This window comes from Papio anubis, chromosome X (genome assembly GCF_008728515.1).
Source record: "Papio anubis isolate 15944 chromosome X, Panubis1.0, whole genome shotgun sequence".
NCBI classification, from domain to species: Eukaryota; Metazoa; Chordata; class Mammalia; order Primates; family Cercopithecidae; genus Papio; species Papio anubis.
Genome location: NC_044996.1, coordinates 75,292,981 through 75,318,446, shown reverse-complemented (window position 1 = coordinate 75,318,446; position 25,466 = coordinate 75,292,981). Strand labels below are relative to the sequence as shown.

General features: G+C 36.2%; 1 protein-coding gene across 4 annotated transcripts in view; it reads left to right on the top strand.

Moving 5' to 3' along the window:
* The window catches only part of PHKA1 (phosphorylase kinase regulatory subunit alpha 1), a 131,437-nt gene that overhangs the window by 91,075 nt on the left and 14,896 nt on the right, over nucleotides 1-25,466 (top strand). For 2 of the 4 annotated variants that reach the window (XM_021932565.2, XM_021932563.2), the window contains 8 exons: nucleotides 343-482; nucleotides 8,126-8,282; nucleotides 9,916-9,995; nucleotides 14,043-14,121; nucleotides 14,262-14,391; nucleotides 16,446-16,547; nucleotides 17,398-17,513; nucleotides 17,642-17,680. In XM_021932565.2, the coding sequence (XP_021788257.1) occupies nucleotides 343-482; nucleotides 8,126-8,282; nucleotides 9,916-9,995; nucleotides 14,043-14,121; nucleotides 14,262-14,391; nucleotides 16,446-16,547; nucleotides 17,398-17,513; nucleotides 17,642-17,680 (843 nt within the window). The remainder of the gene's footprint in view (nucleotides 1-342; nucleotides 483-8,125; nucleotides 8,283-9,915; nucleotides 9,996-14,042; nucleotides 14,122-14,261; nucleotides 14,392-16,445; nucleotides 16,548-17,397; nucleotides 17,514-17,641; nucleotides 17,681-25,466) is intronic. The other 2 variants (XM_021932566.2, XM_021932564.2) reach the window with 1 other exon arrangement.

Sequence of the window (25,466 nt, the reverse complement as noted above, 5' to 3'; positions counted from 1 at the left end):
ATTTGCGCAAGAGGTATTTCTATCGGCTTTTTGAAAAACTGCCTTCTTTATGGGAAATAATAGAACTAGTCATTATGGTTCTTGTTAGTAGTAACTAGTGGTACGCAAAATGCTATCCTGGTGAACTTTTACATTGGGCAAGTTTGTCTGGTCAGACTTTGGGAAAACTAGATTGCTGTATTATACATCTGGAAGGTTTCATTGTTTTTGCTTTGCTTTTCATTAATATTTAAAGAATTCCTTTGGAAAAGGTTTAGAGGTAAAAAGATGACTCATTCTAGGACATTATTTAAGTTGAGCACTTGTGAACTTAATTTCTTTTCATCATTTCTCAAACTAAAGGTTCCCTCTGTTCGTGTAGAAATACATCTTCCTAGAGACCAGTCTGGAGAGGTTGACTTTAAAGCACTGGTTTTACAGTTGAAGGAGACCTCAAGCTTACAGGAACAAGCTGATATCCTCTATATGCTGTATACTATGAAGTAAGTGGTAGATATCATCAATCTAGTTTAATGTTCATAATCAGAGGAATTACAACATAATAAATAGAGTACAGCTTCTGGAGTTTCGCCGATCTGGATTTGAATATAGTTTAACAACCTACACATCATGTGACTTCAAACCCTCAGTTGTCCTCATTTATAGAATTTGAATTATATATACCTCATAGAGTTATTGTAAAGATTAAGATATAATATCCACGAAGTCTCTAATACAATGCCTGGTACGTGGTGGGTGATCAATAACTGATAAGTATTATTGTCATTAGGCTATTTTTAAGCCTCCATTATTTGGTCAAATGTACAGATAAGGTTTTAACTCAAGAAATGTAAGAATATAAAGGTTTATAGGAAAAAGAAGCTAACATTTTTGTTTGCTATGTGTCAGGCATCCTGCTAGGTAGTTTGTATTAGTACAAACTCGATATGTCCAAATTGAACTCCTCTCTCCTGGACCCCACAAGCCCACACAAAAATAATCTGTTCTGCCTCCTTTTCTATGTTCTACTCACCATGAAGAAGCAGGATGGACTTTCTTCCCCTAAACTTGGTTTGGATTTTGAGATAATGGTGACATACACATACCAAGAAGATGTGGAATATTTATTACTCACATAATGAGGCTTTCTGGGAAGAGCAAAGAAGGCTCCCAGCTTGCTCCCAAAAAAGCTTGAGAGCCCAGGGAAAGGAGACTAAATTGGGGGTTTTATAATCATTACAGGATGAACATTCTCACTGGCTTTTAGCTTTCTTTTTTTGTTGTGTCCTTGTTTGGTTTTGGTATCAGGGTAATGCTGGCCTTATAAAATGAGTTTGGAAGAACTCTCCCCTTTTCCTTTTTTTTTTGAATAGTTTGAAAATAATTAGTTCTCTAAACATTTGGTACAGTTCAGCAGTGAAACCATCTGGTCCTGGGCTTCCCTCTGAGGGAAGACTTTTTATTACTGATTCAATCTCCTTTGTTATTGATCTATTCAGATTTTCTATTTCTTCATACTTCAATCTTGGTAGATTGTATGTGTTCACAAATGTATCCATTTCTTCTAGGTTTTCCTACTTGCTGGCATATAATTGTTCATAACAGTTTCTAACAATTCTTTGTATTTCTGTGGTATCAGTTATATCTCATCTTCTTTTTTTAATTTTGAGGCGAGGTCTTGCTCTGTTGCCCAGGCTGGAGTGCAGTGGCGTGATCACGGCTCACTGCAGCCTTCACTGCCCAGTCTCAAGTGATCCTCCCACCTCAGCCTCCTGAGTAGCTGGTACCACAGGTGTGTGCCACCATGCCCGGCTAAATGTTTTTTTAATTATATATAGAAATGAGGTCTTACTATGTTGCCCAGGCTATATATCTCCTTTTCATCTCTCATTTTATTTATTTGGGTGTTCTTTCTTTTTTTCTTTGTCTAGCCAAAGCTTTGTTGATTTTGTTTATCTTTTCAAAAAAAAAAAAATCAGCTCCTCATTTTGTTAATCATTTGTATTGCTTTTTTAGTCTCTATTTTGTTTATTTCCACTCTGATGTTTATTGTTTCTTTCCTTTTACTAATTTTGGGTTTGGTTTGTTCTTGTTTTTCTAGTTCCTTTAGGTGTAACATTATGTTGTTTATTTGAGATCTTTATACTGTTTGATATATGCATTCATTGCTATAAACATCTCTCTTAGAATAGCATTTTCTGTATCCCATATCTTTTGGTATGTTGCATTTCCTTTTCATTTGCCTAAAGAAAATTTTGTAATTTCCCTCTTAATTTGTTCAGTGACCCCCTTGGTTGTTTAGGAGCATGTTTAATTTCCTTGTATTTGTACAGTTTCTGTGGTTTCTCCTGTTATTGATTTCTAATTTTATATCATTGTGATCAGAAAAGATACTTGATATGATTTTGATCTTCTTCAATTCGTTAATACTTGTTTGTGGCCTAGTATATAATCTACCCTGCAGAATGTTCCATGTAAAGTTGAGAATAATGTGCATTCTGTAGCTTTTGGATGGAATGTTCTGTAAATATCAATTAGGTCCATTTGGTCTAGTGTACAGTTTAAATCCAATGTTTGTTGATTTTCTGTCTATGTGATCTGTCCATTACTGAAAATGGGCTGTTGAAGGCCCCTACTATTATTGTATTGTGATCTCTCTCTCCCTTTAGGTACGTTAATATTTGCTTTATATACTTAGGTGCTCCAATGTTGGGTGCATATACATTTACAATAGTTAAATCCTCTTGCTTAACCGACCCCCCTTATCATTATATAGTGACCTTCTATATCACTTTTTAGTTTTTTACTTAAAGTCTATGTTTTTAAGACAGTCTTGCTCTGTCAGCCAGGCTGGAGTGTAGTGCCATGAACATGGCTCACTGCAGTCTCAAACTCCTGGGCTCAAGTGATTCTCCCACTTCAGTTTCCTGAGTAGCTGGGACCACAGGTGCATGCCACCATGCCCAGCTAATTTTTATTTATTTTATTTATTTATTTATTTATTTTTGCAGAGCTGGCATCTGGCCATGTTGCCCAGGCTGGTCTCAAACTACTGGGCTCAAAGCATCCTCCTGCCTCAGCCTCCCAGAATGCTGGGAGTTACAGGTGTGAGCCACAGCACCTGGCCCTGAAAGTCTGTTTTATCCAAGTAGAGTTACGTCTGTTGTCTTTTGGTTTCCATTTGCATGGAATATCTTTTTTCCATCCACTCACTTTTAGTCCATGTGTGTCCTCACAGGTGGAGCGAGTCTCTTTTAAGCAGCATATAGTTGGTTCTTGCTTTTTTTATTCATTAAGCTACTCTGCTTTTTAATGGGATAACTTAATCAATTCACATTAAAGTAATTATTGGTAGGTAAGGGCTTACTACTGCCATGTAATTAATTGTTTTCCAGTTGTTTTGTAGAGTCCTTCCGTCCTTCCCCCCTCCTTCTTTCCTTCCTTCCCCCCCTTCTTTCCTTCCTTCCTTTCTTTTTTATTTCTTTCTTACTATCTGTCTTTATAGCTAAGTGATTTTCCTTCATAATTGTTTTGATTTTTTGCTTTTTATTTTTACCATATCTATTATATGTTTTTGCATTGTGCTTACCATGAGGCTTACAAAAAGTCTTAACAATTTAACTATGATTACAATAAAAGAGAAGAAAAAAACTCTTTAACTCCACCTCCCAACATTTTGAGTTTTTGATGTCACAATTTATAATTTTTATATTGCATATCCCTTAACAAATTATTGTAGTTACTGTTTTTAATAGTTTTGTCTTTTAACCTTCATACTAAAGATGTAATTTACACACCATCATTAGATTAAGAGTATTCATATGACTATGTACTCAGTGACATATATTTTCAGATGTTTTCATATTACTCATTAATGTCTTTTTCTTTCATCTCGAAGAACTCCCTTTAGCATTTCTTGTAAAACAGGTCTGATGGTTATGTATTTCCTCAGCTTTTGTTTGTCTGGAAAAGTCTATATCTTCTTCATTTCTGAAGTATTCTTGGCCGGCAGTTTTTTCCCTTCAGCATGTTGAATACCTCATCTCACTGTCTCCTGGCCTATAAGATTTCTGCTGAGAAGTCTGCTGTTAGGCTTATTAAGATTCCCTTGTCATCACACACTGGAGCCTGTTGTGGGGTGGGGGGAGTGGGGAGGGATAGCATTAGGAGATATATCTAATGTAAATGACGAGTTAATGGGTGCAGCACACCAACATGGCACATGTATACATATGTAACAAACCTGCACGTTGTGCACATGTACCCTAGAACTTAAAGTATAAAAAGCAAAAAAGATTCCCTTGTATGTTATTTGCTTCTTTTTTCTCACTGCTTTCAGGATTCTCTCTTTGTCTTTGATCTTCAATATTTTTATTATAATAGGTTGTGACATAGTCTTATTTGGAGTAGAATTTATTTTCAAATATTTATCTTCCTATTGAACATGTCTAAAATCAAATTCACTGTCTTTACCACAAACCTACTGCTATTGTCTTTCCTGACTCTATTCTTGTTATCATCATTCCTTCAAGTAACCCAGACTTGAAATTGTGTCATTATCTTCAATTCCTCCTCATCCCCTGCCTCCCGCTACAGTATCAGCACTACCATAGGGAATCATTGGCCAAATCTAAATCCTCTATGATTTGACTTTCAACCTTTATTTACCATTACTCTTCCCTTACAATGTGAATGCTGTCACCAAAACAGTCTATTTATCATACTCAAAACACAGCCTCTACATGTCTACCTTCATACCTTGATTCTTATTTTTTCCTCTGCCTAGAATACTCTCCTTAACCACACTCCATTTCTACCTTTTGCATATCTCTCTGTCAAGGCCTAGGTCATCTGTCACCCACATGAAACTTTCTCCAATCTCTAATAGTAAAAATAAACTTCCACTGATTCTGAGATCTCATAGCACTTTTTTCATATCTTTAAAATTTGACAATGTCAGACTTAGAGAAAAGTTGTGAGGATAGTACAATAAAAATTCTGGATAGCCCTCATCCAGATTCATCAGATGTTTCCACTGAGCTTTTAATCTCTCTCTGTTTCACATTGATACCATCATCTATACTCAATCACACACACATATATTATTTTTTTCTGAACCATTTGAGAATAAGTGGCAGACATGATCCCCATCTAACCCTAAATAATTCAGTGTTTATTTCCGAAAAATTAGGAACTCTCCTACATAAGCACAGTATAATTGCCAATGTCAGGGAATTGTTTAACATTAAACCAATACTATTAACTATCTACAGATACTGTTAAGATTTGTCATATAGCCCAATAGTGTCTTTATAGCAAAAGAACATCTAAAATCATGCATTTTATTGAGTTCTCATGTGTCTTGAGTCTCCATTTATCTGGAACAGTTCCTGAGTCTTCATTTTTCATGTTATTAACATTTGTGAAAATACAAACCAGTTATTTTGCAGAATGTCCCTCAATTTCAGTTTATGTGATATTTCCTCATGATTAAATTCAGATTATACATTACTAACATAATGCCAAGTTCTTTTCCATGTGTCATATCATAGTGTTGATTAGTCCCATTGCTGATACTATAAACTTTGATCACTTGGTTTGATCATTTGGTTAAGGTAGATTCTTCCATGTACCTACACCATAAAGTTATTATGTCACCTTTTGAAATTAAAAAAGTATCTTGTAGAGATGTACTTTAAGACTATGTAAATATACTGTTACTCTTCAAACTTTCGCTCACTGATTTTTTCATCCATTAATGACTTCCTATAGCACATTTTATTTCGCTTTTTTAATTTAATATATTGAATAGATATATTCCCATGGTTCAAAAATTTTTAAGTACGAAAGGATATACAGTGAAAGAGTAAAATGTCTTTCTCCCATCTCTGTTCCCCCAGATACCCAGTTCCCCTTCTCATGAGCAGTCGTTGTGTGTGTGTGTGTGTGTGTGTGTGTGTGTGTGTGTGTATCCTCCCATGGACATTTATGGTTACGTAGGTAAACACAGACATATATGTGGATACTTTTACCCCTATTTATCCAAAAGGTAGCATAGTATATGGACGGCTCTGTACCTTGCTTTCTTTCACTAAAACTATATATCTTGATAATCACTACACATATATATTCCAATTATCTGTTGCCTCATAACAAATCACTCTGAAACTCAGTAGCTTAAAATAACGAAAATTTAAAATTTTTAAAATTATCTTTCACAGTTCTGGGACTTGCCTGTGTTCAGCCAGGCAGTTCTCACCTGGATCTCTCATTTAGTTTTGGTCAACAATGTCTGGGGCTGGAATCTTCACAATGCTTGCTCACTCATATGTCTAGGGTTTGGTACTGGCTGTTGGCTAGAACCTCAGCTGAGGTTATATACAGCTGGTATACCGCAGATGACCTCCTCATATGTCTCCCCACATCTTCACAGCATGATGACTAGGTTCTACTAGTAAGCGTCCCAGCTGGGAGCTCTATTACTTTGTATAGCCTAGCCTCAGAAATTATGTAAGTCACTTTTGCCTTAATCACAAGCATGCCTGGGTTCAAGGGAAGGGAACACAGAAACCATCTCTTCATGGGAGGAGTGTGAGAGTCACATTGTAAGAAGAGTAGGTTAGATAGGAAATTGTTGCAGCTATTGTTGAAAATATAATACCACAGTCTAGATCTACTTCATATTTTCTTAATAATTGTGTGCCATTCCATTATTTGAATATATCCTAATTTACTTAGCCAGTCTCTTATTGATGAACATTTGAATTGTTGCCAGAATTCACAGTCACAAAAATGCTATAGCAAATAGCCTCATGGCACATAGCATTTCACGTGTGTGAAATTTATCCTGCAAGGAAACCAGAACTTGAATTGATAGATCAAAAAATAGGTATTTTTTAACTGTACAATTAAATGGTTTTTAATGTATTCACATTGTTGTGCATTCTTCACCACTATTCATTTTAGAACATTTTCATTACCCCAAAAAGAAACCCCACTTCCTTTATCCGTCAACCCCCAATCCCTCCATCCCCCCAGCCCTAGGCAGCCACTAATCTACATTCTGTCTGTATAGATTTGTTTGCTTGGGACATTTTATGTAAATTGAGTCTTGCAATATGTGGTCCTTTATGACAGGCTTCTTTCATTTAACATAATATTTTCAAGGTTCATCTGTGTTGTAACATGTATCAGTACTTCATTCTTTTATTTCCAGATATTATAACCTGTATAAATATAACACATTTTATTTATCCATTCATCAGATGATGGACATTTGGGTTCTTTCTACTTTTTGGCTATTATGAATAATACTGGTATAAACATTCATGTACAAGTTAATGTGGACATATGTTTTTATTTCTATTGGCTGTATAACTAGTAGTGGAAATGCTGGATTCTATGGTATTCTGTATTTAACCATGTTAGGAATTGCCAGGCTGATTTTAAATATTTTCATTATTGATATATATTTACAAATAGCTCTCCAGAGGAATTGTCCAATTTTTATTCTGATCAGCAGCATATTGATGGTGCCTGTTTTCTCAAAGCCTCACCAAAACAGTGTTATCAAATTTAGGGGCTTTTGACAATCTGATAGGTTAAAAATGTTATCTTGGCATAGTGCTAAGTTAAAGTTTCTCTATGAGTGAGGTTGAGCACCTTTTCCTATCTTTAAAAGCCATCTGTTTGTTTTGCCAGCAATATTTGTTTTGCCAGGTTTTCTTTTGTTAATTTTTGTAATCTACATGTTGGAGTTCTTCATATGTAAGGGAAATTATCCTATGAATTGCAAACATTTTTTCCTCATTTGTAATTTGTCATATGACTTTCCTTACAGTGGTTTTTGAAATAATTCTTTTGTTAAATCTTTGTCTTTAATTTCAACTATATTGAAGCCCATGAATAGGGTAAAAGAATGCATTTTGTCAAAAGCACAGCTGAAACTAAGACTTATTCTTGTCTAGGTACTGGCTTTCAGGGCTGACTGTTAATCATAGTTTTATAAGAATTCTTAGTAAATTGCATTGATTTCCTAGTGAGAGAGACTTATCAAAAACAGGCATATTCATTATAACACTGAAAGAAAAGATGATTGCCAGAGGCTTTACTTACAACTGATGTAGTCCCGTCTTTAAAATTCTAGAGGACCTGACTGGAACACTGAATTGTATAATGAAGGGAGTGCTACAGTCAGAGAGCTTCTTACCGAGCTGTATGGCAAAGTGGGAGAAATTCGTCACTGGGGCCTGATCCGATACATTTCTGGGATCTTAAGGAAGAAAGTGGAAGCACTTGATGAGGTACTATAAATTCTTGAATTTATACCAAATCTAAATAAGAGTGCTTTTTAAAAATTGATTTCTATAATTGTTTTTTAAAACAACCATAGCCTCTAACCATTTGAGATGTCTTTTCCACATAAAATTTGATATTCAATTCTTTTTGTTTGTGAATGACAAGTAAGAATTGTAGATTTATAAAATTTTATAAACCATAACATCTTTATAATGATATTAAGAATTCTATATCTTAAGAATGAATTTACACTAGGTTCCTACCTCCTAGAAAGGGAAACGTCCATACACCATTAGTGGGAATGGAACTTAGTATAGCCACTTACGGAAAACAGTATGGAGGTTCATCAAAAAACTAAAAGTAGGCCGGGCGCGGTGGCTCAAGCCTGTAATCCCAGCACTTTGGGAGGCCGAGACGGGTGGATCACGAGGTCAGGAGATCGAGACCATCCTGGCTAACACGGTGAAACCCCGTCTCTACTAAAAAAATACAAAAAACTAGCCGGGCGAGGTGGCGGGCGCCTGTAGTCCCAGCTACTCGGGAGGCTGAGGCAGGAGAATGGCGTGAACCCAGGAGGCGGACCTTGCAGTGAGCTGAGATCTGGCCACTGCGCTCCAGCCTGGGCGACAGAGCTAGACCCCGGCCTCAAAAAACTCTCGCATATACTGCTAAAAGTAGAACTACCATGGGATCCAGCAGTCCAACTACTGGGTATATATCAAAAAGAAAGGAAATCAGTATATGCGAGAGATAATCTACAATTCCCATGTTTATTGTGGCACTATTCCCAATAGCAAAGGTATGGAATAAACCTAAATGTCCATCAGAAAATGAATAGATGAAGAAAATGTGGTATATATACACAATTGGATATTACTCTGCATTAAAAAGAGTGAAACCCTGTCATTTACAGTAACATGAATGGAACTGGAGAGCACTATGTTAGGTGAAATAACCCAGGCACAGAAAGACAAATACCACATGTTCTCACTCATATGTGCGAGCTTAAAAAGTTGATCTCATAGAGGTAGAGAGTAGAATGATTGATACCAGAAGCTGGGAAGGGTAGTCGGGAGTGGGGGACAAAGAAAGATTGCTTAATGGGCACGAAAATACAATTAGATTGAAGGAATAAGATCTAGTCTTTAGTGTCACAATAGGGTGACTATAGTTAACAATAATTTGTTGTAAATCTCAAAATAACTAGAAGAGTAGATTTGGAATCTTGCCATCACAAAGAAATGATAAATATTTGAGGTGATGGATGTCTCAATTACCCAGGTTTGATCATTACATGTTGTATGCTTGTATGAAACTATCACATGTACTCCATAAATATGTATAACTTATTTATCCATAAAAATTAAAAACTTAAACATTTAAACAAATTTTTTAAAAAGAAAGAAAATCCATAAACCAACCAAACAAAAAAATTCCTGCCTTATAGGAGATAGATGAAAAGACTTCATTGTTTCTTCCTAGAAATCCTTCTTTTCTGATCTTCATGGTATTTTCTGAGGAAGAGAGTTCAGTGTGTCATTATGTTAAGGAGGAGCAAAGGTTTCTAAGCTGAAAAGAGAAATGCTGTGGAAACCTGAGGTGTTAGAGAAACGATAATATTATGCTATCTCTTGTTAGGCCTGCACAGACCTTCTCTCCCACCAGAAACATTTGACAGTGGGACTTCCTCCAGAACCTCGAGAAAAGACTATCTCTGCGTGAGTATGGCTGAATTTGATCAGGCTTCTCTGAGCCTTTAAGGAGTGGTGTGGACTTAGAATTCCCTTGCCCTAATCTGTCAGTGGATGATAATGTCCCACATATGTTCACCTCTATCAGAGACACTTAGTGGAAGAATGTTGGTAATGATAGGGCAAGGGTAAATGAAGGAGAAAACTCACAGAGAGTAGTACTCAAACTCTTTTTACTTATTGGATTTTCCATGCCTGCCATTCAAAAAACAAAACAAACAGGGTACCTTGAGTTAGCAACCACAAAATGTCAGCCATACTCTGGAAAGAGGAAGTGAAAGAAAGTGGCTAGAGCCAGGGCTAACCATGAAACTCCATGCTGCTCAAGAAGAATAAAGGGGATGGAGGTCATAGTCAAAGAGGAAAAATGGCTACTTACAGAGCAATGTGAGGTAGCACCCCTCCAGGAACCCTGTAATCAGAGTGCCACTGTCTGAGGTCTGCCACAGCCTCCAACTGGAAAGAGTACCCTAAGATAGGCTTGGCCTGGAGGGAGATGTGAGTCAAGTGATGGGGCTGGGATGGAAAATTGAATCTTTATACATGAGTCTTCCTTTTGCCACTGGCCATGCCAGTAAAATTCATCTGCAGTAAATGTGTTTAATTTCATATCACACCAGTGCCAAAATTTAAATCTTACAAAGAGTATGTATCTCCAAGAAATATTTTTAGAGAGATTCTAATTTCATTCATAAATGATCTGAAGAATCTGTTTTTCTGCTAGAGAGTAATTTTTAAAAAGGGTATTCCCCCCTGCTTGTCAGTTCTACTTCTGTAGCCAAAGTAGTAAAAAAAACTTTTGTAAATATTTCTCCCTCATTTTTTCCCGGTTAAACTCTATCTACAGCATGTTTTTTATTTACAAATTTTTTTTACTACATTGGCTACAGAAGGGATACTTTTGCTGATGTCTGCATACTACTTCCTTCCTGGTTTATGTCCATGATTTCTGTTACCCTTGAGTTCCAGTTCAAGCTCCCATATGAAGGCTCAGAGAAGCATAAGTTCCAGCAAACTTCACCACCACGGGCTTAAAGTGCTCTGGGTACTAAATAGACTCAAAAAGCAGTCTAGGCCACGAGGACTGCAATTCCTGGGCAAATCCTTGTGTTGTGCTGGACTCGAAACCAATGGACTTGGGGTACATGTGACCTAGTGAGATATCAGCTAGGTTGGGCAAAGGAGTGCTTGTGCCACCCCTCTTCCAACTCCAGATAGTACAACTCTGGGAGAGAATCCTTCCTTCCACTTGAGAGGAGAGGAAAGAGTAAAGAGGACTTTATCTTGCAAGTTGGATACCAGCTCAGCCACAGTAGGATAGGGCACCAGGCAGAGGCATCAGACTCCCATTCCAGGCCCTAGCTCCTGGATGACATTTTGGCACACACCTTGCATCAGAAGGGAACCTGCTACTTTGAAGGGAAGGACCCAGTTTTGGCAGGATTTATCACGTACTGACTAAAGAGCCCTTGGGCCCTGAACAGTCAGCACAGTGACCAGGTAGTACATGGCCATGGGCCTTGAGTGAGACTCTGAGACATTCTGGTTCCAGGTGTGACCAAACACATGCCTAGCTGTGGTGGGTATATGGAGAGACTCCTTATGCTCAAGAAAAGGAGATGGAAGAGTAAAGGGGACTTTGTCTTACAGCGTAGGTACCAGGTTGGCCACAGTGGGGTAGAGCACAAAGCAGGTTCTTGAGGTCCCCAATTATAGGCCTGGCATTTGGCCCAGTAACTGCTAACAAACGTACAGTGCAGTGGTGTTTGAAGAAGTTTTGCAAAGGAAACGAGAGCCTTGAAGATGAGGAGCATACTGGCCAGCCGTGGAAAGTTGACAATGACCAATTGAGAGCTATCGTTGAAGCTGATCCTCTCACAACTACATGAGAAACTGCCAAAGAACTCAGCATCAACCATTCTACAGTCAGTCATTCGGCATTTAAAGCAAATTGGAAAGGTGAAATTGGAGAAAATATTTGCCAACTACCCATCTGATAAGGGATTAATAACCAGAATGTATAAGGAGCTCAAACAATTCTATAGGAAAAGAAATCTAATAGTCTGCTTTAAAAATGGGCAAATAGTCTGAATAGACATTTCTCAAAAGAAGACATACAAATGACAAACAGACATATGAAAAGATGCTCAACATCATTGATCATCAGAAAAATGCAAATCAAAACTACAATGAAGTATCATATCACCCCAGTTAAAATGGCTTTTATCCAAAAGGCAGGCAATAACAAATGCTGGCAAGGATGTGGAGAAAAGGGAACCCTCATGTATTGTTGGTAAGAATGTAAATTAGTACAACTACTACGGTGAACAGTTTGGAGGTTCCTGAGAAAAAGCTAAAAATAGAGCTGCCATACGATCCAGCAATCCCACTGCTAGGTATATACCCAAAAGAAAGGAAATCAGTACATTGATGAGATATCTGCACTCCTGCATTTATTTCATCTGTATTCACAATAGCCAAGATTTGGAAGCAACCTAAGTGTCCATCAGTAGATGAATAGATCAAGAAAATATGGTACATATACAAAAGGGAGTACTATTCAGACACAAAAAAGAATGAGATCCTGTCATTTGTAACAACATGGATGGAACTGGAGGTCATTTTGTTAAGTGAAATAAGCCAGACACAGAAAGACAAAGTTCACATGTTCTCACTGATTTGTGGGAACTAAAAATCAAAACAATTGAACTCATGGAGATAGAAAGTAGAATGATGGTTACTAAAAGACTGGGAAGGGTAGCAGGGGTTATGGGTTGGGGGTGGGGATGGTTAATGGGTACAAAAAGTAGTTGGAGAGAATGAATAAGATCTCGTATTTGATAGCACAATAGGGAGACTATGGTCAAAATAATTTAATTGTGCATTTAAAAATAACTGCAAGAGTGTAATTGGATTGTTTGTAACACAAAAGATAAATGCTTGATGAGATAGATACACCATTTACCCTGATTTGATTATTATATGTCAAATGCCTGTATCAAAATATCTCATGCACCCCAGAAATATATACACCTATTATATACCCACAAAAATTAAAAATTAAAAAAATTTAAAGAAAAGAATTTGAGGCGAGGACACAATTTAACCCATAAAATCTTGCTTCTGGAAAAATAATCTTTTTTGTATCAGTTTTGTGACACTGTAGGCAATCCAAAGAAGATGATGGCATGGTTCATGCCCCAGAGTACTTTGTGTCAGCAGGAGAATCAGAAGTGTGGGAGGATGGGTGTATACCTGTGTGTGTGTGTGTGTGTGTGCGCTCGTATGTGAATTGAAACTAGAAAATCAAACAACTCTATCAACTGTGATTGTAAAATAATAAAATGGTTTCAAAAAGGCACAGCTAGTATTCCATTGTGGGGGTGGGATGCTGAAGAGATGTTGATTAAAGAAGGAATACATTCTAATGTTCAGTAGCAGAGTAGGGTGACTATTGTTAACAACAATGTATTGTATATTTCAAAATAACTAGAAGAGAGGACTTGAAATGTTCCCAGCTAAAATAAATGGTAAATACTCAAGGTGATGGACACCATAAGTACCCTGACTTGATCATTACACATCCTATGTATGTAACAAAACATCACATGTACCCCGTAAATATGTAGAAATATTGTGTATTACCAAAAAAAGCACAGCTTAAAGTTAATTTAGTACTTTGTAGTCATAATAGTTACTTGTCAAATGTTCAAAGCTAACTATGAAAGACTAGTCTAGAAGGACATCATGGTGTGAGTTTAAAATAAATTTTGAAGGAGGAAGAGAATCCAGGTTTAGAGAGAGGAGAGCAGAGCTCCTCTAAGTTGATATGGGCCACAGTGGTTTCAGGAGGCAATGAAAGAGCTCTGAAGTTTGAAAGAATCAGAATGCTATTGGTCATGATGAAATGTTGAGGCAGTGATGTGGACTTGGATAAAGCTGCTTCATTTTTTCAGCATATTTAAGATTAAGTGGTTGTAGAATATTGTCTTTCTTCACTGTCTTCTTCCTCAGACCTCTGCCCTATGAGGTGCTCACTCAGCTGATAGATGAAGCCAGTGAAGGGGATATGAGCATTTCAATCCTTACACAGGTGAGAAGAATTGTAAAGGCTAATCTGGTGATTGATATTTTAAAGTTTGTTTTCAATTGATCTAGCAATTTCCAAAGACAACAAAATAGGCGTTGTGAGACCTGGGCCATTATTTTTGTCTATATCTACTCTGTGTGCAGGAAATAATGGTATATCTAGCCATGTATATTCGAACCCAGCCTGGCCTCTTTGCTGAAATGTTTCGACTTCGAATTGGTCTGATCATACAAGTTATGGCAACAGAACTGGCCCACTCCCTTCGATGCTCAGGTACTTAATTCAGTAACTGTTTTAGGTAGAATTCACTTTTGATGTAGGTTTATAGAGTTCGGAATCAAGAAAGAAAGAAAGCTAAAACATTTTTATCCATAGCTCAAGCTGGATATGGCAGCCTTGTTCCCCTGTTAGTCACTATTTATGCAAGTCAAGGAGCTGATATGATGACACATTTGTGTATCAGTTCTGCAGATTCCGAATGCCATCTCCTGGGGACTCCACTCCAAATCCTTCTTAACTTATCACTCTTTGCTAACTTCATTTCTCTAACTCTGGAGAGTACTTGAGTGTGACAGATTGGGTTGGGTTCAGATTTAGGCAGTGGAGCATCTGTACACCAAGAATGAGTCACAACACCAGTGGATCATGGTGTCAGTATTCTGTCTAGTCACCATCATGATTGAATAAAGGAAGATGACATTTTCATTAACATCTATCTGACAAGACTTTCTTTGAAATTAACTATAGGTGTATTTGGCAAGATAAAAGTTTTAGTTAGAAGAATAGTTGGGGCCTGTAAAAGCTGTAGGGCAAAATGGTATAAAGTGTGAAGGGGAAAAATGGACCCCTATGGCATGACTCCTTATTCCATTAGTATTTGTTTGATTTCAACAAGAATTGCAAAATAATACAGATAGGGAGGTACAGAAAAATAAAATCAAAGTTGTAAAACTCAATTTTAGCCGTTCTTTCTGTTAAATTTCCCCCAAAAGGCTCGTAATCGAGCTGTTAACAAGTAGCTAAATTTATCAGTTTGAGTCGAACCGAACTCAAACACATAAGATAATTTATATTTAAGTAACCCTTTGACAGAAGAGAGCTAGCAGTTATTTTATACCTACCATATTCCAGACACTGTGCTTTTTGCTTTAAGTTTACAGATATTGTATCATTTAATCCTTACAAGAATCCTCTGGAGAAGAAGGTAGTATTGTGTCACTTTTACCAATAAAGAAACTGAAACTCAAGGTTACCTAACATCCCCAAAGTAACATAGCTAGTAAATAGTGGAATTTGAGTCTGAGTCCACCTGATTGCAAATGATTTCCAGTTCAGTACATTGTTATAGATAAACATTATATAGTATTCTCTAGTTGTGGTATCAAGGGATGTTTTGCGAGAGGGTGTGATTGCTCAATAATAAACCTTAATAAGGGATAAGCCCCTGAATATTCACTTTTCCTTAATTGCCTGTTATATTTCTTGTTTTCCTGTGGATTCATGAAAACCATGGCTCTTTATTCCTTCTAGGATAAAGTCAAGATCCCTGGGTCTGATATTTAATACCTTCAACAGTCTGACCTTTATCTTCTACTCCCACAGTACTTCCCACTAATTTTGTCAGTTCCAGTCCTTGGAGAGTGATGTCTCCATTGATTTCAAAGGCAATTATTGTCTATACCTCTCATTTGGCACATAGAATATGCAATGTTTTATTGTTTATCATGTTTACATGTTCCATCACTCCCAAAGAGATAGTCAGCCTCTCAAGATTAGGTATCATGTCACATACCTGCTTGTACTAATGTTACTTAAAATGATGACCTGCACGTAGTCAACTTTTAATAAATGTATGAGGTTGATTAACATGTTCAGGTTATCCTCTTATATTCATAATTTCATGGATTCAAATCTATATCTCTTAAGTCTCTATTATTTCTAGGCTGAGAAGTTTAAATTATTTTAGCATATCTGCATATATACATTCATTGCCTTTCTCTGAATGACCTCCAGTTCCATTGTTATTCTTTCATTCTTCTCACCTTCAAATAAAGATTTTACTAAGTATCCTAATGGTGTGGAAGCAGGGCGAAGAAAAAAATCAGTTACCTCGCTAATCCACAAATTGGATAGTCAGTCCTTAAATAATTAAGTATCTGTGGAAGGAAGAATACCTAAGCAGTAGGGTGCTAGCAATTTATTTTGTAATTCTGTTCTTCCAATCAAGTGACTCAGAAATTCTAAGCAAGAAAAGAAATAGAGAAAGTATAGAGAGGGCATGGCAGGCAAATTAGAAGTCCTTCTGTTCTAACATTTCTGCTGACTAGCTGAGGAAGCCACGGAGGGCCTGATGAATCTCAGTCCTTCGGCCATGAAGAATCTCCTGCATCACATTCTCAGCGGCAAGGAGTTTGGAGTGGAACGAAGCGGTGAGATTGAATAACTGCATTTTCATTTCATACTGTTTGGTTTAAGTGTCTCATTGGTTTTAAAATGTTTTTCCTTCATCACAGGAACCTTTTGCCCCAAATAAATAAACTCCAATATATAAAACAGAAACCAAGCTGTCTTCTGGAGCAAGATTTGGAAACCACTGTATTTTTCCTTAAATGATATATCAACTAAGTGGATTGATTATTATCATGTTTCATTTTTAACTGTTTAATGCATTCCCTCACATTATCTTAAGTCTCCACTTTAGGACAACTAGCAACCCATATCATCTGAAACTTTCTTATATTCTAATTGGCAATAATCCAGTAGCTCTTACAGTATTGTATTATGTGTGTAGCTGCTTACGGTACTTCTAATATAACCCTTTCAACTTCAAACTTACAAATTAATAGTCCACCTGCATTTGTGGTTTTGGTTGGATTTGGCATTGCATACCTAAAGCAGCAGAGCCAATGAAAAGCGGTCATCTCTCATGCTCAACTTTCAGGGTTAGGGTAAGTAGATATATGCGGTCAGATGGATGGATGTCAGACCTTAGAGTGGTAAAAGAAGGTTAAAAAGCAGTGTGTTTCAAGCGGGGGATCTTGCTAAAATGCACATTTTGATTCAGTAGATCTGGGGTGGGACCTGAGATTCTGCTAACAAGCTCCTAGGTGGTACTGATGCTGCTTGTCCATGGACCACATTTCAAATAGCAAGGTTATCGTTTTAAAATTAAGTTAAAAATAAGGATATATATGAAAGTTTTTTTTTTTTTAATGTGATGGGGAAGAAATTGAACCTTATTATCCTCTCTCTTTCTCTGTAATCTCTCATACTATGTAGTTCGTCCCACTGATTCAAATGTCAGTCCTGCTATTTCTATCCACGAGATTGGTGCTGTTGGAGCAACCAAAACAGAACGAACTGGGATCATGCAGTTAAAAAGTGAGATAAAGCAGGTAAGATACTACTTGGGAGATTAGCTGGGATATTGCCACGTTTAAGAACATTCTTTTGGAATCAGACTTTGTTGGGTCATTTATTTTGTTTCACATTCTGAGTTTAATTTGAGCCATTTATTTTTCAGGTGGAATTTCGTAGACTGTCAATCTCAGCTGAGAGTCAGGTGAAACAACTAGGGATCATTTAACATGGTTTAACTTACCTTGAGTTCTATATAACATGCATGAGCTCATGGCCTTTTTACAAATAAGATAACAAGTCTTGGAGTAGATTGTTTGAATTGCCTTTATAACAGTCATTTTGCAGACAGCTTTCCTTTTTCTGGACCAAAGTAATTTGCTAATTTTAGAAGGAAAGTAACTTGCATCTGATAACAAGAACTTGAAACCCTGAGTTTATGTTATTAGGACTGATGTAATTTTGGATTCTGTTATTAGGACTGATGTAATTTTGGAATTAATTTTCTTTATAAAACAAGATGTAGACTTCAAGCAAAGAGTTTTTGCTTGGCCAGAGTTTAGGTTGGCTTCTGAACCTTTTCCTAGGCCCATTTGTGCGCTTTCTTGTAAAATCCAGCTTTAGCAAGAGAACCCTGCTAAGTCAGTTTAGCCAGAAACCCCTATCCTCAATATCTTATCATCCTTGATATGTGATCAGGCTCCCCATCTTCTACCACCCTCAGGTGATGTCCAGTCACCCTGGCCTGTCTTCAGCAAAAATCCTGTTAGAATGGTTTAGCCAGAATCCTCTCTACCTCTGATGTTTCTCTCTCAGTAATTTTCCACCCCTTGGCTATAAATTCCCACTTGCTTATGTTATATTCAGAGGGGAGCCCAATCTTTCTCCCTTACTGCAAGATCTCGTTGCAGTGGTTCTGCACCTATTAACAATGGTCCTGAATAAAGTCTTCCTTACTGTGCTTTAACAAGTATCACTGAATAATTTTTTCTTTAACAAGATATACAAAAGGTGTTGTGGACACGTAGAGGGAGAAACATCTAAATCAGTCTGGGAGATAGTGGGAGTCACTAAATACCATGTTGTAGTCTCTTAATTTTTCCTGCAGGTGAGAATAGAGAGTGGTTGCATTATACAAGGAAATAGTTAACAAAATCTTCCATAGCTTATTTTTAAAACTCTAGGAAGTCATGTGGTTTCAAGATCTCCAAGTTGAGAAATTACTGGTTTGGCCTCTCCTAGAAGCACATTTTATGAAAAGTTTAAAACTACTTAAAACTACTCCTCCTATTTTTAGAATAGAATTATGATAGCTTGCAGTATAGAAACACCTCCAGAAGAGGAGAGGTGAAATGGAAATTTGGAGTTTTATTTTTAGTTTTTGTTTCTTTTTTTAAAGTTTTTTAGCACTGGGGTCTCACTGTGTTGTCCAGGCTGGAATGCAGTGGCTATTCACAGGCACAAAATCTTGGATTCATGCACTCCTTCTACCTCAGTTTCCAGAATGGCTTGGGACTAAGGCATGACACCACCTTACTATTTGGTTTTTTTAAAAAGAAATTAGAAACCCTTTAGAAAGACAATGAGCCAATGCTTGAAGCTTAATCTGAGGTAACTTGAGTACACCCATCAAATACCCTATGGCGTTTATATTTGTGCAAGAATAAGTATGAAAATGGAATAAGAAAGGGCCTTGTGTTCACTTCACAGTGTTCTCAAATAATTTGAATAATCTGAACATTTTCCTATTTGAAACGTGAAAGAACTACATTCAGTACTGAATAGTTAGTTACACTGGCATTATTAGTAAATAATCTTTGATTTGGTTGAGAGTTATTGGATAAACATTTTATAATTGTTGATTGTCACTCAGTATTACTTTTAAGTTCATTATGTATTTACAACTTGAAGTACATGTTCCCAGCTAGATTAATATGATGTTGAGACTTGACCTACTCAACTACATCATTTAAGTTTTTTCTACACATTCACTACCTACAGGTTTTCAAGGGAGACAAAATCACTAGGACTATAATTTAGAGGATTGAGAGTCCTAAATTTGCATTACTTTCTTATTTCTAAATATTAACTTCCATCCTCACCTGCCTATCTGGTATTTTGTATTGTTCTAAGCCATTTTTTCCCTATCACTCGAAAATGCCCTCTTTTCTTACTATGGAAAAAAAGCATTATAAGGGTATTTTTATTTCTTTTCCCTTCACCATGGCTTCTAGAGTAAAGCTATTTCATCAGCTTTTTAATGATTTTGTGCTGACTACATACTGAAATAGTCTGTATTTTTACTCCACTAGTGACGTAAAAGTACAAATAATTGTTTCCTGGCCTCATAGTTTTAAAATTTTATTTTCTCAATTTGTTCTCATAGTCCAATGGTGGTCATCCCCTCGGTATAGATTTAATGTCACCATCTTTTCTGGTAACTGCTGTGATCTTCTCATATATGCCATTCACATGTGCTTTGAATATGCTCTTATATAAATCATGGCATATACTGGTTGACTAAAAAGAAAAACAAAATTAATCAAGAATTAAAGTAAGTATACAGCAATTTCATATATGGGGGTGAATATTTTCATTTATTTTCCAATAAAGTAGGGAAGGGAGTTCAACTCCAACCTCTTTTCGATTTCAGAAAACAAAATTCAATTATTAGTTAAGTATAAATTCTTGGTCCCACCCTGAGTACACTGAGTCAGAAAGACTGGGGATAAGGCCCAGTAATCAGTTTTATTTATATGATTCTGATGAATTTTTAAGTTTGAAAACCACTGGGTTAGCTATTCTTCTGATTATGAATTCATTTAGTAAATATTGAGTGCCAGTTTTGTGCCAGGTACTGTGAACAAAATGGATGTGGTCCTTGCCCTCATGAAGCTTACAATTTAGGAAGACTGACCTCTAATTAAATTTATTTGGTTTAAATCAAAGACTCATAATGGCCTATGATTTCAGATTTCTCAGGCTGAAGAGATTTAGGCTAGACAATAACCAAACAAAAAATGGAAAATTGTTGGAAACAATATTAGTATTTTGGTTAACCTTAATCAAATACCCTGTAATGAACTAATAAGACTTGGCCAACTCTATCATATCCACATTAATATAGGACAGGGGCATAGAAGAAAATTTAAAAACTCAAAATGATTGATATTTGGCTTTGGAAAACAGTCTGAATTGTACTTTATCAGATCTATACCCTTTCTGGTTTGACCTCACAATCAACAGCCTAGAATCTTGGTGGTATAAACAAGACAGTGAAGATGAATTAAATGGCAGTTCATCTACTCAACAGATCAGTGCGATAATCACTTGCCAACAGAAATGTTTGGGGGCTCTTTTCTCTTTTACATTGCATTGGTTGGTGATTTAGGCATTTGGCCCAAATTAAAATGTGAGAAGTTATTTTCTCAGAAAGTATTTATGTTATCTTCTATCTTATATTTATTTCTGAATTTAAACTGTTAACCACTTTGCCCAATGTATTTTATCCTTTACTTAGTATAATTGTTTCAAGGTTCATTATGTTTTAGTATGTATCAAAAGTTTATTTTTTTCATTGGTGAATAATATCCTATTAAATTAATGTACCACATTTATCCATTCATCCGTTGATGGACACCTGGATTGTTTCCACTTTTTGGCTACTATGAATAATTCTACAATGAACCTTCATGTACAAGTTTTTGTATGGACAAATGTTTTCACTTCTTTTGGATATATATCTAGGAGTGGAAGTGCTGGGTCATATGGTAACTATGTTTTGCATTCTGAAGAACTGCCAGACATGTCCAAACTGGCTGTACCATTTTACATTCCCACCAGCAATGTATGAGAGTTCCAGTTTCTTCACATCTTCACCAACCCTTACAATTGTCTATCTTTTTCATTATAGCCATCCTGGTGGGTGTGAACTGGTATCTCATTGTGGTTTTGATTTGCATTTCCCTAATAGCTAATGATAATGAGCATCTTTTCTCGTGCCCAGTGGCCATTTGTTTATCTTATTTAGAGAAATGTCAGTTCACATTTGTGCCTATTTTAATTTTTTTTTTGTCTTTTTATTGTTGAGTTGCAAGGATTCTTTATATATTCTGGATACAAGTCCCTTTTAAGATATGTAATTTGCAAATATTTTCTCCCATCCCGTGGGTTGTCTTTTTACTCTCTTAATGGTATTCTTTGAACAACAAAAGTTTTTAATTTGGACAAAGTCCAGTTTGTCTATTTTTCTTTTGTTACTCATGATGTTTTTGGTGTCATATCTAAGAAGGCTTTGCCTAATCCAAGGTCACAAAGATTTATTCCTATTTGTGTTCTAAGGGTTTTATAGAGTTAGCTGTTTTATTTAGGTCTATGATTATGTATGGAGGGGTCCCCAAGATCACCCTCAGATTTAATGATTCACTAGGAGGACTCATAGGACTCAGCATATAGTCATACTCACTGCTACGGTTTATTACACCAAAAGGGTACAAGATGCATTGGGCATAGTGCAAACTACAGTCAACAATAATTTATTGTACATTTTAAAATAATAAAAAGTGTAATTAGGTTGTTTGTAACACAACGGAAGGATAAATGCTTGAGATAATGGATACCCCATTTACCCTGATGTGGTTATTATGCATTGTATGCCTGTAATAAAGTGTCTCATGCCTCATAAATATATAAACCTACTACGTACCTACAAAAGTTAAAAAAAGATGTAAAAGAGTCATTGGTCAAAGTCTAGGGAAAACAGACACAAGCTTCCAGAGTACTCTGTCAGTGGAGTCACCCAGCAATGAGTTGTGACAAGATGTCACTGCCAACCAAGGAAGCTCATTAAAGACTCAGCACCCATTGTTCTTGTTGAGGGCTGGTCCATAAACAACCTCTGTCTGGCATGTACCAAAACTCTGCACTCCCAGAAAGAAAGCAAACGTTCAATGTAAACCATAGCGTTTGTAGAGTTTAGGTGTGGTAAGTCACTGTTATTAGTTCTGGGAATGGTGAGAACTCTCCCAGAATCCAAGTTTCTAAGTTTCCAAATGCCAGCCAAGGGCCAACCTTGTAAGCAGGCCTTTCCAAGAATAGCAGTTCTGGCCTACTGTCTTAACTCTTTTCTGCACAGTGGGCTTAATTTTTGTGTGTGGTATAAGGTAGAGAGTTCAACTTCATTCTTTTGCATGTAGATGTCACTGTTCCAGCACCATTTGTTGAAAAGGCTATTTTTCCCTCATTTAATTATCTTGGCATCCTTGTTGAAAATTAATTGACCAAAATACAACGGTTTATTTTTGAACTCCCTGTTCGATTCCATAGATCTACATGTCTATTCTATACCAGTATGACACAGTTTTGATAGTTTTGTAGTTTTGATAGCTTTAGAGCAAATTTTGAAATCAGGAAGTGTGAGCTCTCCAACTTCAGTCTTCTTTTTAAATATGAATGTTAGGATCAGCTTGTGAATTTCTGCAAAGATCCCAGCTGGTATGTTGATAGAGATTGTGTTCAGTCTGTAGATCAGTTTTTGAAATATTGCCATCTTGATAATGTTAAGTCTTCTTACCCATGAACATGGGACTATATTTCAATTTATTTAGGTCTTTAATTTCTTTCAACATGTTTTATAGTTTTCAGAGTATTTGTTTTGGACTTCTTTTGTTACATTTATTCCTACATATTTTTTTATTCTTAATGTTATTTTAAATGGAATTGTTTTCTTAATTTTATTTTAATATTGTTGATTGCTGTTGTTTACAAATTCAATTGATTTTTTTATTATAGTAAGACATGTAACATGAGATCTACTCTAAAAGTTTTTTTAAGTGTACAATACAGTATCATTAACTATAGGCTTGATGTTGTACAGTAGATCTCTAGAATATTTTCATCTTACATAACTGAAACTTTATACTCATTGAATAGCAAGTTCCCATTTTCCCCTCTACCTAGCCCCTGACAACTACCATTCTACTCTCTGCTTCTAAGAATCTGGCTGTTTCAGATACATTACACAACTGGAATCATACAGAATTTGTTCTTTTGTGACTGGCTTATTTCTCATAGCATAGTGTCCTCCAGGTTCATCTACACTGTCATACTTTGCAAAATTTCCTTTTTTAAAGGCTGAATAATATTCCATTTTATGTATTACCACATTTTCTTTTGCCATTCAGTTGTTGATATACATTTAGGTTGTTTTCATATCTTGACTATTGTGAATAATGCTGCATTGAACATGGGCATGCAAATGTCTCTTCAAGATTCTGATTTCAATTCTTTTGGATACATATCCAGAAGTGAGATTGCTGAATTATATGGTAGTTCTATTTTTAATTTTTGAGGAACCTCCATAATGTGTTCTATAGTGGCTGTACCATTTTACATTCCCAGCAACGGTGTATAAGGGTCCTAATTTCTTCACATTCTCACCAATACGTGTTATCTTTGGGTGTTTTTAACCATGGGCATCCTAACAGGTGTGAGGTGATAGCTCATTGTGGTTTGATTCGCATTTCCATGATGATTAGTGATGTTGAGCATCTTCACATGTGTGTGGTGGCTGTTTGTATATCATCTTTGGTGAAATGTCTACTCAAGTAAAATATAATTGATTTTTGTTATTGATCTTATATCATGAAACTTTACTGAACTCATTTATTAGTTGTAGTTGCTTGTTAGTGAATTCCTTAGAACTTTCTACATACAAGATCATGTCATCTGCACATAGTTTTTACTTCTTCCATTCCAATCTGGATGCCTTTTATTTCTTTTCTTACTTAATCTCCCTGGCTCAAGCCTCCTGTAAAATGTTGAATAGAAGTGATAAGCGTGGGCATCCTTGTCTTATTCTGATCTTCAGGGGGAAAGCTTCAGTCTTCAACCACTCATTATGATGTTAGCTGTGGGTTGTTGTAGGGAAAAATCTTAACATTTATTAGATTGAGGAGGTTCCTTTCTGTTCCTAGTTTGTTGAGTGTTTTTATCATGAAGATGTGTTGAATTTTTGTTACCTTTTTTTTCTGTATCTATTAAGATGATGTGTTTTTTTAACTTTTATTATATTGCTGTAGTGTATTACATTAATTGATGTTCAGATGTTAAAACAGCCTTGAATTTCTGGAGTAAGTTCCACTTCATGTTGTATAATCATTTTAGTATATCACTGAATTTGGTTTTCTAGCATTTCGTGGAGGATTTTTGCATCTATATGCATAAAGGATATTGAACTGTAGTTTTCTAGTAACATCTTTGTCTGATTTTGTATCTGGGTAATATTGGCCTCATAGAATGAGTTGGGAAGTGTTCCCTTCTCTTTTTTGGAAGAGATTGTGAAGAGTTAGTATTAATTCCTCTTTAAATGTTTTGTAGAATTAACCAGTTAACCCATCTGTGCATGGGCTTTACTACTATGTGGGAACGTTTGTTTATTTGTTTGTTTGTTCGTTTGAGACAGGGTCTAAAGATATTACCCAAGCTGGTCTCAAACTCTGGGGCTCATGCAATCCTTCTGCCTCAGCCTCCCAAGTAGCTGGGAATACAGGCACGAGCCATATGCCCATGCACCACGAGCTAAGCACCCATACTTTGTAGGAAGTTTTGTACTTACTAATTTGATATATTTGTTTGTAATAGGTCTATTAAGATGTTCTCTTTCTTTTTGAGTTGGTTTCGGTAGTTTGTGTCTTTCTAGGAATTTGTCTGTTTCATTGAGATTATGTAATTTGTTAACATATGGCTTCAGATGGTATGTCCTCATAATCCTTTTTCTTTCTGAAGGTCAGAATTGATGTCTTTATTTCCTCTTTTTTTCTTGGTCCTTCTAGCTAAAGCTTTGTCTATTTTGTTGATATTTTCATAGGAAAATATTGGGAGTTCATATGCTTTCCCTATTTTGTTTCTAGACTCTATTTCATTTCTTTCCACTCTAATCATTATTTCCTTCCTTCTGCTTGCTTTCTTTTTTTTTTTTTTTTTTTTTTTTG